The 23,803-nt window shown below is 43.5% G+C and overlaps 1 protein-coding gene across 10 annotated transcripts in view; it reads right to left on the minus strand.

The window, feature by feature from the left end:
* Positions 1-42: 42 nt before the first annotated feature.
* Positions 43-23,803, minus strand: part of rbfox3a (RNA binding fox-1 homolog 3a) — a 265,880-nt gene continuing 242,119 nt past the window's right edge. For 4 of the 10 annotated variants that reach the window (XM_010794992.1, XM_010794994.1, XM_010794988.1 and 1 more), the window contains 8 exons: positions 23,383-23,443; positions 23,242-23,295; positions 18,193-18,325; positions 16,889-16,928; positions 15,290-15,355; positions 14,630-14,688; positions 11,220-11,298; positions 6,345-9,162 (listed from right to left, as the gene is read on the minus strand). In XM_010794992.1, coding sequence (XP_010793294.1) covers positions 9,118-9,162; positions 11,220-11,298; positions 14,630-14,688; positions 15,290-15,355; positions 16,889-16,928; positions 18,193-18,325; positions 23,242-23,295; positions 23,383-23,443 — 537 coding nt within the window. In that variant the 3' untranslated portion in view covers positions 6,345-9,117. The other 6 variants (XM_010794995.1, XM_010794996.1, XM_010794993.1 and 3 more) reach the window with 4 other exon arrangements.

Below are 23,803 nucleotides of genomic sequence, written 5' to 3' on the forward strand. Positions count from 1 at the left end.
GGTGCTGAAGGACTTCAGATTTCTTTCCTGAAGTTTCTGTCGGGTTAAAACAGGATGTGATGTCTTGCATTAGATGGGGCATAGATGTGTGTAAATCTGCATTATTGTAAAATCTATCTGTGTGATAAAGGGGGGAGGGGGGTTCAGGGAAGATCAGTTCACACTATCACCATCACACTTTCAATCATATAACACATGATCACATGTTACAGTAAATATCAGGGATATATTTAGTTGGAGGGGGTCTGATATCTATGTTCGGGGGCCAGAGGCGTTTCCTGCCCACCCCCTCTACTCCCTGACACCACCACAGCCCATATAATAGATATGTATATATATTTATATACAGAAAAAGAATACATACTTATTGGACACCCTAGACATTAATGTACATTCAAAGAACTGAACCAACATTCTTTTTAAACACGTTTACAGTGACTCTTCTGATATAAAGAATTAAGGTTTCGCCTTAAATGAACACTTTTTTTCCTCTTTAAAAGTTTTCAGTGCTGCAAAAAAAAAAAAAAAGGAACACACAAATAAATATTCTCAGAATACATTGACAAACAATTTGACATATTTCAGCCCTCGTTCCTTGTTACCGTCGGATGGGCACTACTGTATTTCTATAATGTTTTATCTAGCGACATAGTCTATATGCCTCAGGCTTGTGTTTTGGTTATGCACCTGCTGATGTAGTACAATGGGATTATTCGATTATAATTCAATTTGTTACATGGACGTTGATGAGTTATTCTCTTCAGGTGGAAACGTGCATCCTTGGTAGTTGTACGCACCTTTTTCCATCGTTGGTCTGATAGCTTGTCCGTCGGTGCAGAGTGACACAAAGGCTTGGGCTCGGAGTCTGGCAGGTGAGTAAAGTCGGCGACTTTTGCGCCATTTTCTCTAACTAGTCCTCAGTCAGTGACCTCTGCTGGGGCGTGGAGAGGGGCAGACCGGGGGCTCGGCTTTATACCGTCTCACCGTCCCGCCGTGGCTCACCCCCCCCACTCCCCAACGCTGTAAACCAGAAATCGCTGCCCATTGGGGAGGGCGGGGATGCCCAATGGTGCTGCCAGGAGAAAGTGACATCACGACAGTATCCACGGGGGACGCTGCTAACAGTAGGCGCTGCGGGGCCAGTGACACCGCAACAAGGAGAAAGGAGCGACATCACCAGCCCGAAAAAAGGAAGTGATGAAGCAAGGAAGGAGGTCAGGGAGGTTGGAAGGAAGAGGACGGAGCAGTGAGACCAGCAGGCTGACCTTTGACTCCGCCCACAGGAAGTAGAGCGTAGAAAGTGCTTCTGGCTGCCGAGCTCTCCCTGCCACCTTTCCATTTGTTTATTCTGTTTTTTGTTTACACGACCTCTGCGACAGAGCAGTGTGCCATAGAGAGAGGAGGGGGGGCTCCTCCCTCCTCCTTCCTGCATACCACAGAATCAGCATCAAGGGCCAACTGTTCATCTCCCTTAGCAAAAAACATAAAAACAGATTTGTACATATATACTGCTTTATACACACTTTTTACCATTGTAAATCACAAAAGTATAGAAAAATAAAATGTTTTATAATAACGGGACACTTTTCATTCTCTCTCTGTCTTTTCTACACGGCAAAAAGGTGCTCCTTGGTGGAAACTGGCTCACTCCGTCTGTCAAGTTTGTGGCTGGTTCGACACCGCTGCCGCGGCGCCACTTTGTACGCCTCCCGTCTTCCCTCGCCAGCCTCAGTAGAGGGACTCCTTCTCGTCTTCTTTTTCGTCTTCTTTTTCATCTTCTTCTTCTTCTTCTTGTGTTATTTTCTTAAAGCTAGTTCTCCTCCCTTCGTTGTTTTCATCTGTGATGTCCATCAATACTGAGTACAGCTCTTCCTTTTGTATTTACTGGAAACAGGGGAGAGAAGCAGGGAGACTGGTAAATATGCAGAATGGAATGTTATCATAGGCATATATAATGAGAGGTCTTATTATAAGTGTAGCAGCAAGTTTATTCCTTTCTAAACAAGTTTTTTTAGGAGTAAGAATCTTGTCATGGAAAGAATATGCTGGAAAAAAAGTCCTTTGAAAAACTAAAATACAAGTAAACATGTGAAATAATGTATGGAAACTTCATGTAAAGCCCTCCGAACCCATATTTTTCCCATCTATGTAATGTACAAGGAGGAAAAGTGCAAAATGGGTAAAAAACTGTCACAAAAAAATGAAACAATGTTAAAAACTCTACTGCAAAAAAGGTTTGGGAGCAGAGAGACAACAGCTTCATTCACTCTTCATCCCGTTCTTGTAATGTGACATAAAAGAAGCGGGAGCAGAGGCCTCGCGCCTGCCAACACTACCGCTGCTCTCCCCAGAATACAGATCACAGTCCGCTGTAATCATACAAGTGGAGATCGGCGGTTTGGCAGTGCAAAGTGAAAATCTCAGTGTAATGGGGCCGGATGGAAGCGGGGGAGGAGGGGGTGTTAGGGGCAGGCAAGGCGAGTTTCTCGGGGCCCTCGTCACAACATGCTCGCTAATTCGGATGGATCTCTGGCAGCTCTTCCGACAAATAAATAAATAAAGGAATAAAAGGAAGACGAGCTTCTAATTTGCCTTTGTAGTGCGTTACTCCCCCCGAACTCCCCACCTCCCTCCAATCCAGAGAGACAAACAAGTGGCGTGCTCAATCAGCGTCCACCCCGTCTCCCTTTGCATACATCTCATGGAGGAGCTGCTCCCCCCCGCCCCATCTCTCCTATAGCTCGGATTCACTGAGCGCTCGCTAGGGACCGCTATACAAAAATATCCTCATGCAGCCTTACAGCTCAGCAGGGAGGGAGCACAATACAGCGGAGCCACATATAGTCCTCCCTGACAGGCAGCCTCGAACTGAGAGGGCTGCGGAGACAAATATATTAATCACCCACGGACAGGAAGTATTCAGGGGGGGGTTAGTTCAGGTATTACAGCCTGCGTTCCTTTCACTCATACTTTGTTTAAACAAGTCTATCTTTAGCAATTAAAAGTGGAGCCCATTAAAGGGCCGGATAACAGAGAAGCTTTCTTCTTCAAAGACCAAGTAGTGTCGAGCCATGCAGATGTGTTTGGTTGTTCAGCTGTAATAACAATGTGATATCATGTGGATATGGTTTTGCGAGATTTTTCCAGCCACCCCAATAAAATGGAATGTTGTTCAGACTATGATGGCTGAGAGAGTTCAACACAATACAACTTACACCTGAGACAATTGCATTTTCTTTTTTTCTTCCTTATCAACTCCACCACCGGCTTTGTTAGTTTGTTTTTCTTTCAGCAGGATTTTGCAGTGTCCATGTTGTTTTAACGTTATGACTTTAAACTCATGAGCACACCAAATAAAATCTGCTGAATTGTAAAAAAGGAAATCTGAGGAGCACCTGAATGCACCATTGGCATTGGCGGAGGTTTGCGCTGAAGTTGATGTTGTGTTCAATCCTGCCAATTCATCTTGAAAGGTATTTATATTATATATAGATATTATAAACATGAAATCAGCTGCCACATATCGGCACAGTTGTCTGTTTTTCTTTGCAATCAATTGTTGTCAAATGTGTGAATAATTCCAAATTTGCAAAACTTGTTATAGAATTGAAATGAACTTGTTCATATGTTTGTATTCACATTGTGTTAAGCTCTCATCGCCATCATAATGTAGCAGCTGTCCCTATTTGCAACCATCTGAAGGGCCAGGCACCAACAGGGCTCAGTGATGAAATGCTTTAAACAAACAGATAAGATGCACACATAATGCAACAGTCCAAAATCAGATTCTGATAAAACCCTTAAAACAGCAACAACAACATCCATGTGTGAAGGCAGACATAATGTTCTTATAACTGCTTTATTCTGACACTGAAAACAATCAGAGGTTACTTATATGTCACATAAATAATCCATGAAATAAGAGAAAATGTCATAATAGTATACTATGAAATAAATCCAAAAGAAAATTACTTTACACCTTTCAGACAATATATTCTCATTATAGAAATTACATACAATTCAAGAACAGCTGAATTGAAAATACACAGATGACCCCACTTCATATAGGAATACATATAAAACAGTTAATCAGAGATTTGCGATATATGTATATACATCTAAATGTATTTACAAGTACTGTAACTTTTTAGCTTGGTTCTCTTTTGTACAAATATTTTTTAACTAATAAATGCACCTGCCAGCTTATCAGGGCTTAGTAAATACTTGTATTAAATATAAATTATGGATAAAGAGTATTTTTCTGCTGATATGTAAACGTTTCTCAATACTACCATTAATAAATACGAACAGATGTGTGGTTCAAAGAGGTCTGGTTGCATATTAGGCTGGTTATGGAATACAATGAAAGCAAACTAAACGGAGAAAATATCAAAGTGTCTGTTTTATAAATTCACATTTAGATTACTTTTAACTTGCAGAACTAAAAGGCTCAGACCTCTACAATACCGACATCCAGTTATTTACATGTTTTGTCTTTAACATTTAAGCCATGATAAGCTGACACTGACACATATAGACAATGCTAATTTGAACTTTTTCTGTAAACTGTAAACAAACCCGTGCAGACTGATAGAAGCAGATTCCAGATGACAATACTCAAACGTGTCCCTTTAATAACAGCGCAGTAGAATTATATTTCCAGTTGGCTTTCATCCCCCTGTCGACTTTTGAAAGTCGGCCATTTTGAATTTCTTTAAATTTTCTGCTTTTTAGTGAACATTTTCGAAATTCTCCTAGGGCAGGGGACGGCAACCCGCAGCTCTCGAGCCCACTGCTCTGGCTCCCTTGAGCTAAGACAAAAATAAGAAGGAAATAAAATAAAAATATTTGTAGGACTATTTATATTTTGTTGCACGGTTGAAAATGTTTCGTATCTTCTATTTTGAGTTGATAGTGTGACAGATAAAAAAAAGAAGTTTTAATTAGGTCAACTAAAATATGCGTCACATTCTGCCACGGTCCTGCACCAGCGCCTTTTCTTGCAGGCGAATAAACTGACCCCTGGCTCGATGAGCGAACTATGGATAAATCAAAGAAAAGTATCGGAAGAACACAGAGGGTTTAATTCTGCGAGGACTGTTACCTGCTTTCACAGCAAACGATGCTGGCTTACCGGTATGTTTGATATGTGGAGAGAAGTTGTCAAAGGTGCTACAGCCTTTATGTATTGGAGGAAAAACACGGAAGAGGAAGACAGCTGACGATCTTCAGTCATAATTCAATCAGTTAACTCTTTTTAGGGTGCAGCTATATGTTTTATTTATTTTAAAGTGGGCCCATTTTAATTATATTAATTTTCTTCAAAGGTGCAGAGGACTCCCCAAGTGCTGTGTTGATTTATTTTAAAGTAGGCCTGTGTATTTTTTTTTAATTCTCCTTATAAGAGTTCTTTGTTTATTATTAGAGGTAAACAGTTTTCTATAATGTAATAAATAATAAATGCAAAAAAACTGTAGTTTTTGTCAACTTTATAAGCTATCAAGCTATCAAATATGTTTTGCGGCTCCAGACAAAATGGCTCTTTTGGTCAAAAAGGTTGCAGACCCCTGTCCTAGGGTGGAGAGCAGAAAAAATCTATTTCTTAACAGATTAATTGCATGTCAAATGTCATGTTATATTTAAAAGGAATAGTGGTAGCTCACAAATTAAATCTGTTTGTCGAAGAAAAATAAACATTTGAAAAACTATTATTATGTGTCTACTGAAAATTGTCTTAGATTTCGGAAAGGCCAGACCTCTCTCACTGAAGTCCGATTGACAACACATTTGGCACACGTGTCCATCTGAATGTGCCATGGTACAAAAAGCTCCATGGTACAGCAAGGCCCCGCCCACATGGACGTCGGCCATTTTGAATGATATGCATTTTCCTGTATTTTTGGTGCACAAACTACTCTTACAGATATATCATCATATATCATTTGAATGCTTTATAAAGTGGTTATTTAGACTGCAAATATTATGTTGATTGACTCATCAGTCAATCAATGAGTTCTGTGATGCATTCTGTCATGTTTGGAATTATGATGTTTTTGTTAGAATTACATTGTAAGTCTTGGATAAATACTGAATACATGTCAATAACGTGGCCAAGTACTTTTTGTTTTTCTCTATGACTGTGTAATGTTAAAAATATTTGATTGATACTGATATTTTAGAGGCTATTGTGATGTTATTACAGGGACTTAGAGTGAAGGCATGTAAAACTGTATCTTAACTACAATATGTTAGCAAACTGCATTCACTTCCTCTTTCTCTTATCCCAAACACACTCGCACACACACATTCTAATGCATATGTATATATATACATATATATATATATATGTATATATATATGTATATATAGAGCACATAGGCACACACATTCACATCAGAAAACTAAAATCGACTTAATTCCATTCTAGCTTTCCTAATAGTGGTCACTAACCAACACCCGCACATGAACTCTGCTGCAGAGTTTACACTAGAAACTCACACAAATGCACAAACAACTTCACCTGTTTGGTTAAAAGTAATATTCAAAGTTTGCTTTGACTCATATAAAAACTAAGTGCTAGCATATAAAAGGAAGAACGACATTTGTTTACCCACGTGAAGATTCTTTTAGACTCATGAGATTATGGGTTAATTTTTCTTTTTTTGTGTGTTGATATACAACATATCGTTTTAACATCTGGACTAGACATAACTAGCTGTATAGGATACTTTTATAAATATGTAACATCTTGTAAAGTTTGGAAAAGCAAAAGTGCAACAAACTGATTTTTTTTTCTGAGACCACAAACACTTTTGTGAGTGCATATAAATAAAATACTGTCAGCAATAGCTTTGAGTTGTATTCCTAGCTGCACTGAAATCTTGAACCGCTAACAGCTACACAGAGATTTTCATTTTCAATCTGCCTCACGTAGCACACAGTTGTAATAGAAGCCAATGCAACCACTGTATGTGGACTAAGAGGCGAGCTCTGCTGCACTCTACACATTTACATCACGTCTCCAGAGTGCTTTTAGAATATATCGTACTGTACGTGTGAGTATGCAGTGTAAACTTAGTTATACAGTATATGTCTACATATATATAATACAGTAGCTTTAATAAAGAACAACAGTACAGTCGTTTTTTATCGTCCTCTTTTGGGGTCTCTGCTTGAACAAAAAATCATCTCGTATAGAAAGCTGTGTTTGCTAAGAGGACAAACCTGCTGGTTGTGTTAGAAAATAAACTATCCTGCCTGCTGAGGAGTGTGTAGCACTGTATTGTTGTCTGTGATCAGTTAGTTTATCCTGAGGTAAAACATTTTGTGAAATGTTTAAAAAGAGACTCTATGCAGAACAGCCCCCTGTTGGGTTCAACCACCTCCGTGCTGTGTCCTTACTGCGTATCAGTGTGTTTGTGATAATACAGCGCACCTTGAGTACAATTCATCTGCCGTGGTGTTAGTGCCAAGTCTTCTGCAAATTACGTTCATCTGCAACTATTTAGCCATTTGTTTGTTCTGCAAAAATGAGGAAGGCGACGTCTTTAAATAGCTTGTAGTGTTCACACAGAAATCCAAAACTAAAGGGATGCAGATTAAAATGATAAAGATAAAGTTGGATCCATAATATAAATTTTCTTATGATAGATTTACCAGTTAATTGATTAATTGCACTAATCCGTCTAATAACTCCTATTTACAAGCTTCTGAGATTGTAATTTATCTTGATGTATCTACCAATTATTCCCCTCAATATCCATGTCATTTTATGTGAGTAAGACATTAAAATGCCTTCCTATATAATGCATCACCAATGATTTTCAATTAAAAAATACAAAAAATCCTTTGACTATGTTGAAAAATATTCTAACTTTATTTCGACAGTAGTTAATATGTTTGAATGGCAACATTAAAGAGAGGCACTTCTTCAATTTTATATTTTACAGCAAGTTGACTCAAACTATTTAGCCAGTGAAAACACTTTATACTTCATTCCCCTAATTCTCGAGGAGCATCATGGTCTAAAAACATTACTTTTTACATATTTAAAAAAAAACTGAGTTAAAGAGACGTTGCCATTTACCAAGTTGGGTGTGATACAAGAAGGAATTTGGTTCTTCTAAAAGCTCTGTGTATGTGTAAAATGGGTGTGTTATTTTTCCAAAATATTGATATGCAAATCCCCGTTTAATGTTTAAAATATCACTGCCAACTACTAGAATGGGCGATGCAAACCGAGGCTGCTGGTTGGAAAAACAAACGCTCAATCCCCGTTTTAACAGTTTTCTTTGTTCCTGAACACAACCAAGACAGCGCTCCACTCCCCTCTAGAACCGTGCAGAATAGTTGCATACAAACATCGAGTGATTTGCAGAAGACTGAGCCAAAGTGTGAGCATTGTGAGACAGAAATCTGACCTTCAGGCAGTGGTCTGCATGCTGTCAGACCACATAGTACAGCTTGTAAGGCTCCACTGCAAGTGCACAACAGTAGGACACTCCAACGTTTAAAGAAAAAACAAAAGCAGTCAGAACAGTGCCGTCTTTGAGCTAAGAATTACAGAGGCATGTGAGTCAGCGTGTACACCGAGCTCTTTGTCCGTAATGGAAGGTTCAAATTGAAATTGGATCAGCGTGGACCCGATAACACCTGCTATGTTTCCAGTTTGTCATGCATGTATCATAAAAAATAAATGCCCCAGTATATTCTTAGTCAGATGACAGCGGCTGCGTATACACACACCTCTGAGCATGCATCATGCGTGCTGCAGTAGGCTCACATTGGTTATGGTGACACAGCACCCATATACAGCAATCAAGGTAATGCACATGTGCATACAAAACTTTCCAAAAGAAAACCAAAAGCACAAAATGAATACAAAACAAGAGCAGACCAATGATGACATCAAATAGGTTGTTGTAGAAATATCAGCTTGAGAGGGTGTCAGGGGGAGGGGCTCAGCGTGGGGACCTGGAAGCTTTTAGTTTGATTTAGCTCTCCACCAAGGACCGGGCCTTTGCTTGTTTTGTGTTGTTTTTTGTTATTTTTTAAGATCGTTTTTTTTGTTTTGTTTGTTTGTTGCGGTAATGTCTCTGTCTTTTCTTTTTCTTTCTTTTAGTAGGGAGTGAAGCGACTGTACCCTCCTCTGTATAGGCTAGCCTGCAACATCAAAGATGAAAAAGTACCAATCAGTATTCAGGTGACAGCTTTAGTCCGTTTCTCTTTTTCACCACAAATTTCCTTCCTTTTTCCATGAAAGTCATTTATATATGTCGGAATGATGAGTTTCCATACGGGGACGATCATTAGTGGGGTTGAAAATGTTAAGCCAATAATTGGAGTGTGTGTTAGGAACAGGGTCATTACTATTTAGGATGCATTGGTGGACATGGAGTGTCATTGGGCAAGTGCAAAAAAGAGCACTTTCTTAAAGAAACGCTGGGCCTTCACATTTTAATTTCTTTAATTCATTTCTTAAGGGAATTAAAACATATTGCTTTTTCTACTGATGAAGAAACATTCCTATCTAGGGCAGAGACCCATAAAGCCTGCGAGTGGGCCTATGCCTGCACACACACACCTGCACACCTGCACACACCTGCACACACACACCTGCACACACACACACACACACACACACACACACCTACACACACACACACACACACACACACACACACACACACACACACACACACACACACACACACACACACACACACACACACACCCTCCCTCCCTCCTCTCATCTTCCTGTGGCTCTGCTGCAATTAGGAATTCAGACAAACTCCAAAGGCTACTGAATGTCTTCAAAGGCTAATTTTGCCTAATTTCGGGGAGTCCTCTCTCTGGTGCGAAACTTTCATCCATACGAGACGCTTCTGCACTCTGGAAGTGAGTAAAGAGAATCTCAAACCTTAATCTCAGAGGAACTAATTATTGTATAGCTTTAAAATGCAAAAATGACTCCTCTCTGCTGGAGAACCATTAATCAAATATGATTAAAGAATTAAGAACCACACTGCTCCTTCTCTTCGGCCCATGAGTTTATTGGATGTCGGCCCTCAGCACAGCCTGTCTCCCAGTAGCCCTGCCATTTGTTCAACACCAAACCCCTGCCCCNCTCTAGTCCCTCCGATTGTTGCCTGAGTTCCAACATGAGGTATTTTTAGTTGGTCAAAATCTTCTACTTTGGTTGAGAGGAAACCATCAGTGTCAGAGAAATGGAAGGAAGTTTGGAGGAAAAAGAAGAAAGAATAAAAAACATTCAAGCACATTTTTTATTTATTAAGTAAATGAAGAGGAAAAAGAAATGTCTTAATTAATGAAAGCTTTTAGCTAGCAGCTGCACCGGGGAACTGTACGCACATTTTTTTAATTGTCATGTTAGTGAAAAATCGCATGCATGCCGGAATTGTAAATTTGAGTCATTTCTCAAGCTGAGAGCACGCTTCGGATCAAGCTTGTGGGCACGAGGGGGAAGGCGAGACAACTCCCTCCCCCCCCCGCCTCGCTCTCTGTCTTATGTCCCACGGCACACTGCTGCATGCGTTTGAAGGTCCTTAATCTCTAGGTTTGGTTTTTGTGAGCCTGGTCCCATCTCCTCTTCATCATCAAAACTAAAAAGAGAAACTCTCTCTGTTTAAAAAAAAGACGCTCTTTTATTTATCATCACTTTTCATCTTTGATGTTACAGTAGCTGCAAAAGCTAGCTAAAAACAGACATTAACAATTCAACCTTATGCCTTCAAGTTTGGTTGGACTGAATGGAAAGTAAAGAAGATGATCCAGCTCACTCTGTAGTGAGGTGTGTAGGATGAACAGAATGCTGGGAAATGTAGTTATGTTAAGATGCAAAGTTTGGGTTTGGAAACAAACTCATTCTCATTTCAGGAACACATGTCAAATTAATATTGCATGACATACAGTATGTTAAGTGTCGGAGCTTATTTCAACATGCATTACCACTGAGCTCCACTAGGGCGTGCCATATAGCGTGACAAAAAGCTATTGATGAATAAATACACAAATAAAGACCAGTGATTGCTGCAGTCTCTGGTCTTTATTTTTGGAATCGTGTGTGTGTGAGTGTTGTGTGTGTGTGTGTGTGTGTGTGTGTGTGTGTGTGTGTGTGTGTGAGTGTGTGTGCTAGCTGGTGTCGTGGTGTTTCAGACGGGGTGCACGCAGAAATACAGACGGGGGCCTCAAAGACTTACCATAGTCCCCACACTGTATGTGGCTGCGGGGCCAATCGTGTGGTGGTAGGGGTCTGCCGTTGCATAGACTCTGCCATAGCTGCACAACAGGAGGAACAGAAGAGGACAGTCATTGATCTATCATTGACGAGGAGAGCGGAACATTTATGCATGCTTGTTTAATGCTCGAGCCCTCGAGTCAACTCTTTCAAGTCTCTAACACAATCAATTATTTCCCTCCCCGGCCTCCTGGGCTTCCTGCATTATACAAGGTGGTTCAAAAAGGGGAGTTCAAAGGTGGCTGAATTATACTTGTCTTTTCATTGTCATCTTGATTAGGTGCAAGGAATAGGTAATGAGCAGGGAGAGAGGGAGGCGGAGAGAAAGAAAGAACGAGAGAGAAGGAGGCACAGTGGCTGCTGCAGGGCTTGGTCTCTCACCCTTTTCTTGTTTACCCAGAATGCACACTGGGCTCACGCCCCTGTCTTTTCATTGTTGCTGGTTTGGAACTAATCCGTCCAATTTCCTTCTGAGACAGGACAAGATGTGTCTGCCTCATTTATTTATTTATTCGACTTCACATATTCCTCTATTTACTTTCCTCCGGTTTTTTTTCTCCCCTCAATGCCTGCTTGCAAATGAGGGTCTGCACGGAGCAGATAAGGCACACCCAGCCAAGGACTGAGGGCACCAACTCAACCAGGAATAAAACGGGAGTGGAGAGAGGAGAGGAAATTCTCCTAAAGGAAACAACAAGACATACAGCCGCTCATGCCTCTCGCATGAGCTACGTTGACTTATATAAGATCTAAATATGGCTCGGTCCATTTACGTCCGGCAGCACCCAAGGTCAGTGAGCAGGACGTGAAATCAGAAAGGCTGCCTCGGCTCCTTGGGGAGGAGGCCGGCGCCATGAGATGGTCAGAGGGAGTCTCCATGGTCCTCTTATCTTCACTGAGCACTGAGCCCCACAGGCCCTCTAAGGCTAATACATCTACAAAATGACTCTCACCAGAGTGGCAGTGCTGACGCCTGGCAGGTCAAACCACCCTGCACAAGGTCGCAGAGCCTCCACAGATCCATATGGAGGCCGGCAGGGTCTCCACAATGTCACTGGCTCCTCTCTAGGCTTCTTTGATACATCACGCCCGCTGCTATGAACTTTAGAGGTACTTAAAGGGGCTTTGGTAGTGCAGCCTGTGGCACTGCAGGAGGCTTTCCAGATAATAAATGTTTCATATTTTTCAGGGGGTTTCACACGCCTTCCTCAATCCTGGTGACCTCTTTCTGATTGTTTACGGTTAAGTCTGATAAGGTAAACAATAGCAACAAACCCCTATTGATCCAATGGGCACGACCGCTTATTCAAAAGGAAACAAACAAAACAATCAAGTTGAGGGCGAATTACTTTAAATCTCAGAGGCAAGAAAAACAGGAATTAAATCACTGAGAGAGAAAAAAAGAAATCCGCTGTCCAATTTCTGCTCTCGCCGAGCACGGCTGCTCATAATTCGAGCCGCGGCGACGGCCTGATAAATCTTACATTATCGATATGATCTTCAGGCTCTCAGGCAGGGTGTACGTTATCACAAGTGACATGCTCAATCCTTCCCAGATTAGATTCCCAAAGCAGCCCACATCCCCGGCTGACAACGGCTTTCAGGGGCCGAAATGAATCAGCGACGCCTCCTCAAACGGAGCACACCTGAACCAGAGTGACATCGCTCAGAAGTGATAGAGCTCCTGCCGGTCCATCTCCCCCCTGCTCTCTGTCTCTCCACCTCCCCTCTACAGACCTGAGGCCATTCATAAATACCGCAGTGATATACCCACTCTCCCATCACAAGCACAGAGTCACGACATATATCACGGCTTTTCTCATCCAGTCCAACAAGGTTAGTCCTTCTTTTTTCGGTGTGTGTTCTTTAGCTCCGAGCTAAAAAGAATATGACGGTTTGCCTAATAGATAACTGGAGAGGTGGGGGGAAAAAATATATATATAACCCGGAATAACCTCCATAGAATATTACAAAAGTGCAAGAGAAGATGATTCATCACACACATTCTCCGACGACGATTGTTGTTTCTTTTTGGAGGAAAGCACTGTAATTGCTTGAAACTAAAATCCACTCTCTGCTACTTCTACGTTGCTCGATATCATTCTGCTGTATTCTCAACACTCGGTTTCCTTCAATCTTCCTCATCTGTTTCTACTCCAGTCTGTAATTCCCTCTATTTGACAGCCTGCAGGATCAACTTGTTGCTTTAAATCGAAGTTCCCATTAACAAAAAGAGCTTGTCGAACACGGTGCGGAGTGTCTATCATTAAACTCAACGCTGGTTATTGAGCAATACGTTTGGTATCTTCTGCTTATAGTGCAGGGGGGGAGGCAATATCTGCCTTCTCTAGGATCTCTGCTTTACTGAACAAAATAAAACATTAAAAGGGGCCCTGTTATGATTAGGGTTTTTCCTTTCCTGTAGTGTGTTATCTAGGTGTTATTTATGAGGGGCCGTACAGGCCGTAATTCATACTGGTCCTCTCACGCACATATATTCTCCTTTTCCTCCTATACATTTTCACTCACACACCAGCAGGCAGCCAGCTAACAAATCAGAGCAGACTGGGCTCTGGTTTCAGACAAAGGGTGAAAAGAGGTGCTGATGAGAGTGAAGTATGAGACAAATAAAGACTGTTTTCAAAATGTAAAGCATGGAGACATTTCACAGTAGAACCTCTAAACACAAGTATGAACCTGAAAAGGAGCATAATGGGGCCCTTTTAAAAAGTACTGTATATAAATACAACATCTTACTCTGATGATGATGAGTGTTTCTATGACCCCTGGGATCACACAATGTTTCATGCATTGATCTCTGATGCCACCTGGGCCTAATGCAACACCTAATACATGTAGAAGTCTTGGGTTGCGGTCCAATTTACAATTTTGCGTAGGAAGGTTCTTCACGGAGTGAAATGAACCGGAAGTACTTTAGTGGCAGCCGTGATAAGAGCCGTTCAGCTTTTCTAGATGATAAGGTAAGGAGTTTCAATGCTTCCTTTATAATCTCCTTTACCTTAGGATATACTTGTTCAACATGTTTGAATGGTGAAACACTCAGCGATAGAGGTGGAGGCCTAACAAGTTATGCGTTTTTGCAACAAATGTATTTTTGTTTCAACTCCAACCTTGGTAATGAAGAATATATTTATCACTCTCCAAAAGTCTGCATGAAACAAAACCATAAGTGTGCATGGGGGCGGGTCCTGAAGTTCTGATGAATTGTTCTAACATATTTACTTAACCCCATGATGTTTTTCCATGAAATTAAGGAATAGTGGTTAGGAAATGCTGATTGGAGCTGTTTGTTTTTTTACGATTCGACTGCAACCCTTATGGTAAATAAAGAATGGATGAAGGGATTCTCACCTGTCACTGTAAGCAGCGGTGGTGGCGGGCTGGGCAAATCTGTATGCTGCATATCCTCCCTGTAAACATAGCAAAGTGTTAATCAATAATTAAACACACAGAGAGAAAAGGGTAGATCTCACAGACACAAACAATAATTCATACACAGATTGCCTAAAATGTCACCGCAGTGTATCTGCTTGCATGTGCAACGTCAGACACCAGAGGGCGCTGTTTGATGTATGAGGCAAGTGGTGGCAAAAGGGGGATGAATGAGAGGCAGCAGATTGGAGGGGGGTCAGTCATTGTCAGCAAGAGCATAACAAGAGGCCACGTGAACCAAATATTTTAGATTGAGGAAGCGCAGCTGCTACATTATTGAAGAGACCCTTTTACCTATACAAGACCCCCTCGGCTCACAAATTAGGTAAGAAGGCAGGAGACGGCCGGACCGTTGGGGAGTCAGGACCGCTGGGGAGTCAGGACCGCTGTATTAATTTGCCAGAGTGGGGAAGGAATTAAAGACCTCATTTTGGAGTGCTGCTATTACTCTCTTTGAGAAATGAAGCTGTTCTCCCACTGTTTTTCTATTAGTGCCAGTGGAGTGTGTGCCCATCTGCGTCTATACCGTGGATAGGTGGCTTTTAATAATGCATGTTTTCATTCATTTTTAAAACTCACGGGGGGAAGACGTCCGACGGAGAGTGGTGCAGGGAGGCAGCGGTGCAGTGGTTGTGGCGGTTGCGGCTGCATGTGAAAAAAAATCAGGTCAGGGGCCGCGGCGAGAGAATCCCACTCCACGCACAGGAAGTCCCAGCACTCGAGGCAGATGACTTCCTGTGGGACAGCCATGCCTTGGGACTGCGCTGATTACAGCAACAGCCTGAACAAACACGGACCAATAAATCACTCTCCCACATTGTCAAATCCTGCACACAACAGTGCAGCACATTTGTTATTTTGTCGTGCCGAGTGCGTGTTTCTGCATTCATGTATGTATGCGCTTCCACATTGAGATGCATGCATGCATATATATAAGCACATGCGATGTATGTAGAGTAAATTTATACGCAGCCAGTTTCTGCTAATGTCAGTGAGTAATTTATTTCCAAAAAAGCAGCCTAGACGAATCAGCTTGCTGGTTTTGACAGCAGGACAGTGTCCACTGAATGATTGTGGAGGACACTGAGGGCTGAGGGACGGCTTGCTCTTGGTCACTCGAGGCCTCCACGCGCACTCAGCCAGTCTGAAGCAGTGCAGTGGCCAGTGCCAAAACTAATGGCAGTAAAGCACCAGGGTCTGGCGTGACGGGTTGAGTGATGGAGCGACCTGGCCGGGGCCGTGGTCAGGGGACATCTGGGTGCAGGACTTAGCTGGAGGTAGCTGAACGAGTGCGAGAGGCAAACAATATCACTCAGAGCACAGCCCGGGTCTCGTCTGTGGTGGTGGATGCCGCTACAATAAAAAGCAGTGAAATACAGTCCTATCATGTGGGCTGGTGTGTAAGTGATATATCACCGGGGTTCAGCAACCGTGCTCCCAGACACTGGGCAAAAGTGAGAGGCAACTGTCATCTCGCTATCTCGCTAGACGGGGAAAAAAAGCGGCAGAATAAAAGGGACAAATTACATCCCCTCCGCAAACGTTTGGACGAATGTCAAAGTGGGGCACCGTGGTAATTTCAGCATTATCTCCACAGCGTCCATGCTTTTCTCTGTCAAGGGCGACGTGCAGCAGGGCCAACCCCGATATGACCCTGCCTGCACGGACAGATCCAGAGGGACGGCTAATCCCTTTATCTGCTGCCGCTCCTCTTATCTCCCACATGGTGATGGCTGGGAGGAAACCGGCTCCTCTCAGGCCTGCGCGAGACCCCCTGGGGCATGGCAGGGATATCCCGTCCAAACCCTTCGGATTGAACACACAAACACAACACGGAAGAGAAGGAGGAACGAGCCGCCTCAAAAACGCAGACAAATCTAAAGTAAGAAATGACCTGACTTGACACGGGACACTGAGCCTGGGTTCTGCCTCTTTGCCAAAGTCTGAGATCATAGGAAGGGAGAAGAGAGAGAGAGGGAGGAGCAGAGGGGGTTTTAAAAGTGGTTGTTGGGTTTCTTGGCACAGCAGACAGAGGCCTAATCGACGCCGGCTTGGCAGCGAGGCTGGGGGAGCGCTGCGAGCTGAGGAGATCACGTTTTTGTCTCCAGGGCTGGGCTTTTTGTCTGCTTTACTTCTGTTTCATCTAAGCAGGCAGGAGGAAGAGCCAACTGTACTTACATAGATCTCTGCACCATAGAAGCCATCTTGGTACACCACCCTGTGAAATAAAAGAAACAAGGATCATTAGTTTCCGAAAACCCCCTGATTCTCAGCCCTACACCTATTTCCACCATTTGAGGGTCTGTGGGGTTAGCTCTTTGCAGCTTCAGTGTGCTGAACCACAAATAATGAATGACACATTAAAGGAAAAAGTGCAACCCTTTCACATCCTCGTCCAATTTTCTGCTCTGGTCAAATTGTTTGTCTTTCCAGTTGCTGCAGTGTTGTCGAGAGGTGGTCGGGAGAGAAGGGGAGGGGAGGACAAAAGAAGGCAGCAAAGGAGCTCCATCACATGACTCCGTTATATAAATCAACCAGCTGCCATCAGTAGCGAAAGGGCCCTGGAGTGGGAGGGAGGGAAAAATAGAGCATGTGGGATTTTCTAGTCCGAGCTTGGACAGCAAGTCTCTCCCTGCAAGTAAGACGGATCCTGATCCAATCACAGATAGACAGCTATAGTGGGCCCTGGGCTGGCCCCCGTCAGACCTCTCCCACGGCCACACAGACCACTGCTGATAAGAGCGAGTGTGAGGCAGTGGCTGCACAAAGCCAGGAGATCAACATAGACCCTGGTCACAGTCCAGTGAGATCTGCCCAGTAATACGCTATCTGGGCTCTCTGCAGCTCTCCCTGTGGCTTTGTTAGCTCCTCGTTTGTCAATAGCAGAAACATAAGGATAGGCAGAGTTAAGGGATGAACATACCTAGATAGCAACAATGATTTTGCCCCCCGAAGGAGTACAACCCCTTTGAGACAAACAGAGTAGAATAACATAAAGGGGGAATAATTGAGTTAAAGGTCAGCAACACCTAGCGACCAGTGTTATTATTTGAACACGTTTAAAGAGGCCCTTTTAAGCTGTACTGTGTCATATAGGTGTTTGTGTACCTTTATCCCACATTTCTTACCACACTGAAACGCCTCAATTGGACTCCTCCATTTCCGTAACATAGTAGGAACATGTCACACTAGGCACAAAATACTAATATGAAACAAAAATGTGCATAACATGTCAACTTTAAATAACTATAATGAATAATGACTAAAAATGTCACAAAACCTTGTGGAGGAAGTGTTTCCTTTTTGAAATGTGAATGTATGACTGGCACACCTACATTCAGTATGTAAGACTGTAGCATGTGCATGCAAACATAATTGGAGCATGAAAATCCTACAGCAGCAACACGACGAAAACACTGAGCGCTGTCTGAAGTGCTCATCGTTGTTGTTTTCAGCATGCAGGTGAGAGATTCAATACTCACGCTCCGTAAGCTGGGATGGGTGGTGGGGGTGGAGCTGTGCGGAACGTGTTGTACACGGCCCGCCCTCGGCCTCGCAAGTGGGCACCCCTATAGGCCACGGTAGCGCCTGTGGCAGGGTAGGGAAACCCTGTTACTACGGAAAAGGAGAGAAAATGACTTTCAGAAAACATCCTCCACTTGGCATTGCTTACCTTTTGACAGAATACATTAGAGAGAGACGTGTGGCACTGCTTTGCCTATGACAGAATGCATTATGGGGAAGACAAGGAAACAATAGATTTAATCTTTTCTAGGTGCGCCTCATCGAGCACTCTCCCCTTTCCCAGCTCGCTGCTTTGTGCCGTACTCAGCAAGGATCCACATTTGCTGTACGCATCCTTTCCTGGTGCCTGGCGAGGGGCAGCCTTGAAGCAGAGGCAGGTAATGGATGCAATACCACTAGTTTCGCACCACAGCTTTTGCATAGTTTCCACACAATGGGCTAGCAGCGAGGAGAACAGTGGGAGGGTGGACGGGGGAGAGGTAGAGGGCGTTTCTAGGTTTTTGGCTACAGTCGAGTGGAAGGTTGTTGAACAACCCGACTAGATGATCGGAACCTTCCCCAAGGGAGCGTGGAGCAGATGGGCTGGACAGCCAAGCCCCAAACCTTAGCATCACCCCATCCCAAACCCATCTGGGACCATCTTTGGCCAATCACAAGGCCACATATGTCCTCTGCTGATGGCTACCAGTGAGTGAGTAGGGGTTGTGGTTAAAGGGCTTTAGCAAGGGTTGGTGTGATGGTGAGCACAATGCCCGCGGTCACAGATCATTAGAGGACAGGCGATTGTGATCCTTCGCTCTCTAATTAACCTTCAATCAGTCCAGTGGCTGTCTGATTACAAGCGATGGAGGTGCATACAAACACAGCCATCTCTAGACATGATTAAATTGGCCTCCTCCCTTCCAGCAATCGAAAAATCCCTCACATCCCCCTTCCCAGGTTCTTTACCCCCCTCCCCCATGCCTAGTCCATCAAAACACAGTCATCCCCATTATTCATCATCCCCAGCGACGCCCTCTCATCACCCTCCCCTCACCTTATTATTCTTTATTCATTTCCATGACATGTTTTCGGTGAATTCATCGCAGAACGCTTTTCAATCAGACACGTGAAGAGGAGCTCTGGGTCTGGCCTTGTTGGTGTGTTGGGGGGGGGTGATCAGTTGGGGCGACTAGCACAGGTTAATAACATGTACCCGATGTGTTTTAGATGGACCCGCTGCCGCCAAGGCGACAGCAGGCAGTTCCTCGCAATGGCAGACGAAGAAGCAATGAAGATCCATGATGGTGGCTAGTGTAAACATCGGTGGCGTGCAGGGAGTGACGGGCGGGCGTTGCCGTGCCGTGTACAGAGTCTGACCCTGCAGGTGGACGAGGCTAGTGAACACCCTAATGAACGATGCACACCCCAGCCCCGCTGCCTCAATAAAGCTGACAGGGAGACAGATTAGTGGTGCTTTTAAAAACACAGAGAGCCAGGTTTAATGTCTTCTGCCATTAACATCACGCTCCATTAGTGGGTCTGCACACATATTCAAACTCTGCGTCTCATTTGGCCAGGCAACACCCCCCCCCCCCCATTCAACGCACACTCTAAGGTGCACAACACTTTGTTTGCTGCCAGCGTACCAATAGACTAGCCTGGACTCGCAGGGTGCCCCCTTTCCCCCAAGTGATTTATAATGCTGACCTTGACATTTAAATTAGTCTCTTTTTTTGGAGCAGTGGACATCTGAGTGCGGTTTGCTAAAGGGCAAAAACAATCCTCTTTGATAGTTTCCGAGGTGTTTTTTTCCTTCTCTTCTTAACAAATCGCTACTACACCTAGGCCCCAGAAAGTCCAATCCTTTCTTTTTTGGAAATTTGTATGCAACATGCTTGCGGTGATGTATGTGAATGTAAACTTATAATGAGTTGGCGATAGGCTACACTGCTTCAATAATAACCCATAAATCAAAGGCACTGTCACACCTGGGTAAGCCCGTGAAAAGCAACAACAGCTATGGTGTATGAGAGCACAAACCTGGTCTAGCCACCAAAGTCAAACACCTTTTTCCAGGAGGGGGGAGGGAGGGGGGAATGTAGAAAATATGAGTTATGCGCTGGAGGGCGGCAGGGTCACGCTGCACCTCATATGTCATATGTGTCAACCTGGGAGAAGCTCAATACCTACAGAGCCAGTTGGACCTGAGGTAATCCAGCTCTGTGCCAATGATGGGGTCATAACCGCTCCCATAAAGAAAGATCTGATCTTCCACAAGGTTGATCTCTCTAATACTTCCTGCTCAAATACATCGGGCAACGAGCACTTAATCCACGCACTGGGGACCGAAAACAGCTTAATCTAATCAAGAGTCTGGAGCTTAATTATCCCCCTAACGTACACTCCAACAATGAAGGGATCTGTCTACTTATAATAAGCAATTAGCCTTTCTTTTCTGTCATTTATGCAGCTGCTAGCTTTACACGAGTACTCAAGAAAACTCCACCTTAGTAGCAGACACTGTGAAAAGCTACTTGTCTCCATAGGAATCAGCTGCAGAGGAGAGTCCCTCTCTGTCAGCCTGAGGGGAACTGGCCATATGAAGGGATTTCTAAGTGGCAGCTGTCCATGGTGCTGAACACATCCAACTAGAGGAACAATCCAGATAAGTCGGCCAACTGTTGTCAAAAGAACTAAATAGTGCAAAATGTATCTGCCTCTCAATGCTTTTTTACACTTTAATCCATCCTTTGATGTGTAATTTTTTTTAATAAATGTTGAAAAAATAAAAATGAATGCCAATTAAAAGTGATGTTATGCCTACTGATCTGCATCTCTGCATGTGCACAACACATATGCACATAGATTAACATGTAAATACTAATATGCATGATTTAAAACTTTATTTAAACACACTTTCTGTTCATTTCTGTGCTAGCTTTAGCTTCACACACAATCACTGTATGCATCATTTGAACTTTAAGGTGCACAGGTGCCATTAAGCCAGTACAAAGGACCAGGGAAAAGGCAGACAGATGGTCGTTGTTAAGTATATATGTACCTATATATATATAGGAGTTAGTGCAGGACTAAATCTGGGGTTTGTTTTACAAACAGTTTTCCAGATCAGCGCACAGTAAAGGAGGACAAGGTGAGCACAGATCCTGGATGCCATGATTTGTCTCATTGCTATGTTTTTATTGCCAATACCTCCATTTGACTGGGAATCCAATCAGCCTGCTCCTTTGTCCAGGCTTCCGGGGGAGTTTTTAGGTGGAAACAGAGGATGTGGACTCCCCACCCCCCCCCCCACTTCTCCATCAGTAGGAGGAGCCAATCTACCCTGGAAGAGGTTAAGAGCGGGGAGCCGGCGTGAGGCTCTCATCCGTCATTCTCCTGAATGGGTTTTGAGGACAATAAACCTGTAGCGCCAGGACGAATGGAGACGAAGTGTGCTGTCACCGAGCCAGGATTTATGGCTCCCAATTTCACTGATCTCCCGCACAGAAATGAGGACTGATAAACAGTGATTAATCGCCTTTATATCCCACTTTACTCCCACCAAGAGTATATTAACTGTAGCTATGATGATTCTGGAGTATGTCCTGAATCCTGTGATGCTCATAAGGTGGGAAGAAGTCAAAAAGCATGATCTGTTTTTTTGTTGTTTTTTTTATAGCAAAAGCGGCCTTTTGCTGCTCATTAGGGCGGGTTTGTTTAAAAAATGTATCTCTTATTTATGTATCCCATCTTCCCAGCTGGCAAGCATATGTTGTCGTTTAGGCTTGGCAAACTCCAGTGCCATGTCAAGACGACTTGAAAAATTAGCAGCCAATAAATCACCCAACCCCTCCTGCTTCCTCTGCCTGGAGTGGTGGACCACACTCCCTCTGATTTATGAGATGATTTGGGAAGTGTGTGTGTGTGCGTGAGTGTGTGTGGGTGCAAAACGGAGAAAGTGTGCACAGAAGCGGGTACATGTATTAGTGTCTGTGTTCTACATAGGTTATCTATTTCTGTATGCTGGAATGCTTTGGTCTGCGTGAAAAAAAAGGGGGCAGTGTTGTGAGCATATAGGTCAGTGAAATGACTGTTTACATAAGTTACTTAATGTCCGCATGTTTCATTTAGTGACATTTTTCCCGGTACCTGTTTGAGCACCTTCGAAGGGATGTGTGCGTGTTTATGTGCGTGAATAATTATCAGGGGAAGATGTCGAAACCGGGGGAGTGTTAGGGGGAAAGGAGGAGGAACGGAAGGGGTGAGGGGTTGGGGATGAAATAAAAATGATAGATGACTGCTTTCTGTCATGGACAGTTATTTAGAGGTTCGCCGTAAAGCTGTCCGGGGAATGAACAGATTTTAGTCTAATGAGCAGAAAGGAAAGCCGTTAAAGTGGCGCGATGTGCTCAGCACTTCTTCCAAATGAAATAGTACCATTTCCCCCTCATTAAAATGCAAAGGGTTCATATAACATACAGCAATAAAGCTGGCATGTCGAGGCAGAGAGAGATAGGGAAAACCCCACTGAGCTCATCTCATTCCTCCATTACGGAGAGCAGAAGGAATAGCGGCCTTCGACAGGGTAGGTGCCAACAATATCGCTCACTCAATCTCCCTTATTCGGTTAGCTCTGTAAAAGTCAATCTGGCGCACTTGGCAAATCCATCCACAGCAGCAGCCTCCACAATCTGATAACAGTTGCAGGGGCGCCTGCTCTTGAAATCATTTTTTTTTCAGCTTTACAGTTGCACACGGCGCAAACAATGGCTCAGGCTCCCTCAGCCACTCAGAGAAACTTGGATCATCCACTTCTTATCTGCCACGCTCTCAGATTCACTTTGATTTGAGGGGAATTTCATGTTCAGTAGGTGCAGGATGAGCTCGATTGTAGAAATGCAGGGGTCAGATCGGGATTGGTTGTGGCTGAAAGTGGCCTCAGGTATGGTGCGGCGAGTGAGGTTGGAGAGGGAGGGAAAACAACACTCAACATTCAGAGCTGCACACGCTGTAAGTTCTCTCACCGGCATACAGTTCAGGACCGTAGACAGCTCCCACCACTGGATTCAGCTTCCAGCCTGGTGAACGAAAAAAGTAAACTCAACTGAAAATGAGAACGAAAAACCTGATTATTTTTAAGTTTTACGATACTGTCTGGAGCTTACCGTTCGTGTAAGGGTTGGCCACTTTTTTGTTTGTCATCACTCGTGCTGTTGCGTTGTTCACCTGTTCAAAGCAACACAGACTGTTATCACCCACCTTCACACTCACAACCTCTATATATCGAGCACGGGCAAAAAGCAAGCAGCATACCAAGACAAATAAAGAGAAATTCATAAAAAGATAAAACAATGTAGCACTTTGGTGTGAGTTTGGCTCACCCGTGCAGACATTTATTCATCATGCCTTACGTATTACCAATTGTATTGTGAATCGGGGGGAAGGCATGCACCAATTACCCACAGGTATGAATACAAAAAAACGTTCAGATTCAGTAATTGGTTGGATAAACAAATGAATTCCAAAAGAAAAACAGGCAGTTTTTAGATTTTCTTCTATTGACCTGATGAGAATGACTCGGGGGGG

The sequence above is a fragment of the Notothenia coriiceps genome, unplaced genomic scaffold (genome assembly GCF_000735185.1).
Source record: "Notothenia coriiceps isolate Sejong01 unplaced genomic scaffold, NC01 NC01_scaffold00037246, whole genome shotgun sequence".
NCBI classification, from domain to species: domain Eukaryota; kingdom Metazoa; phylum Chordata; class Actinopteri; order Perciformes; family Nototheniidae; genus Notothenia; species Notothenia coriiceps.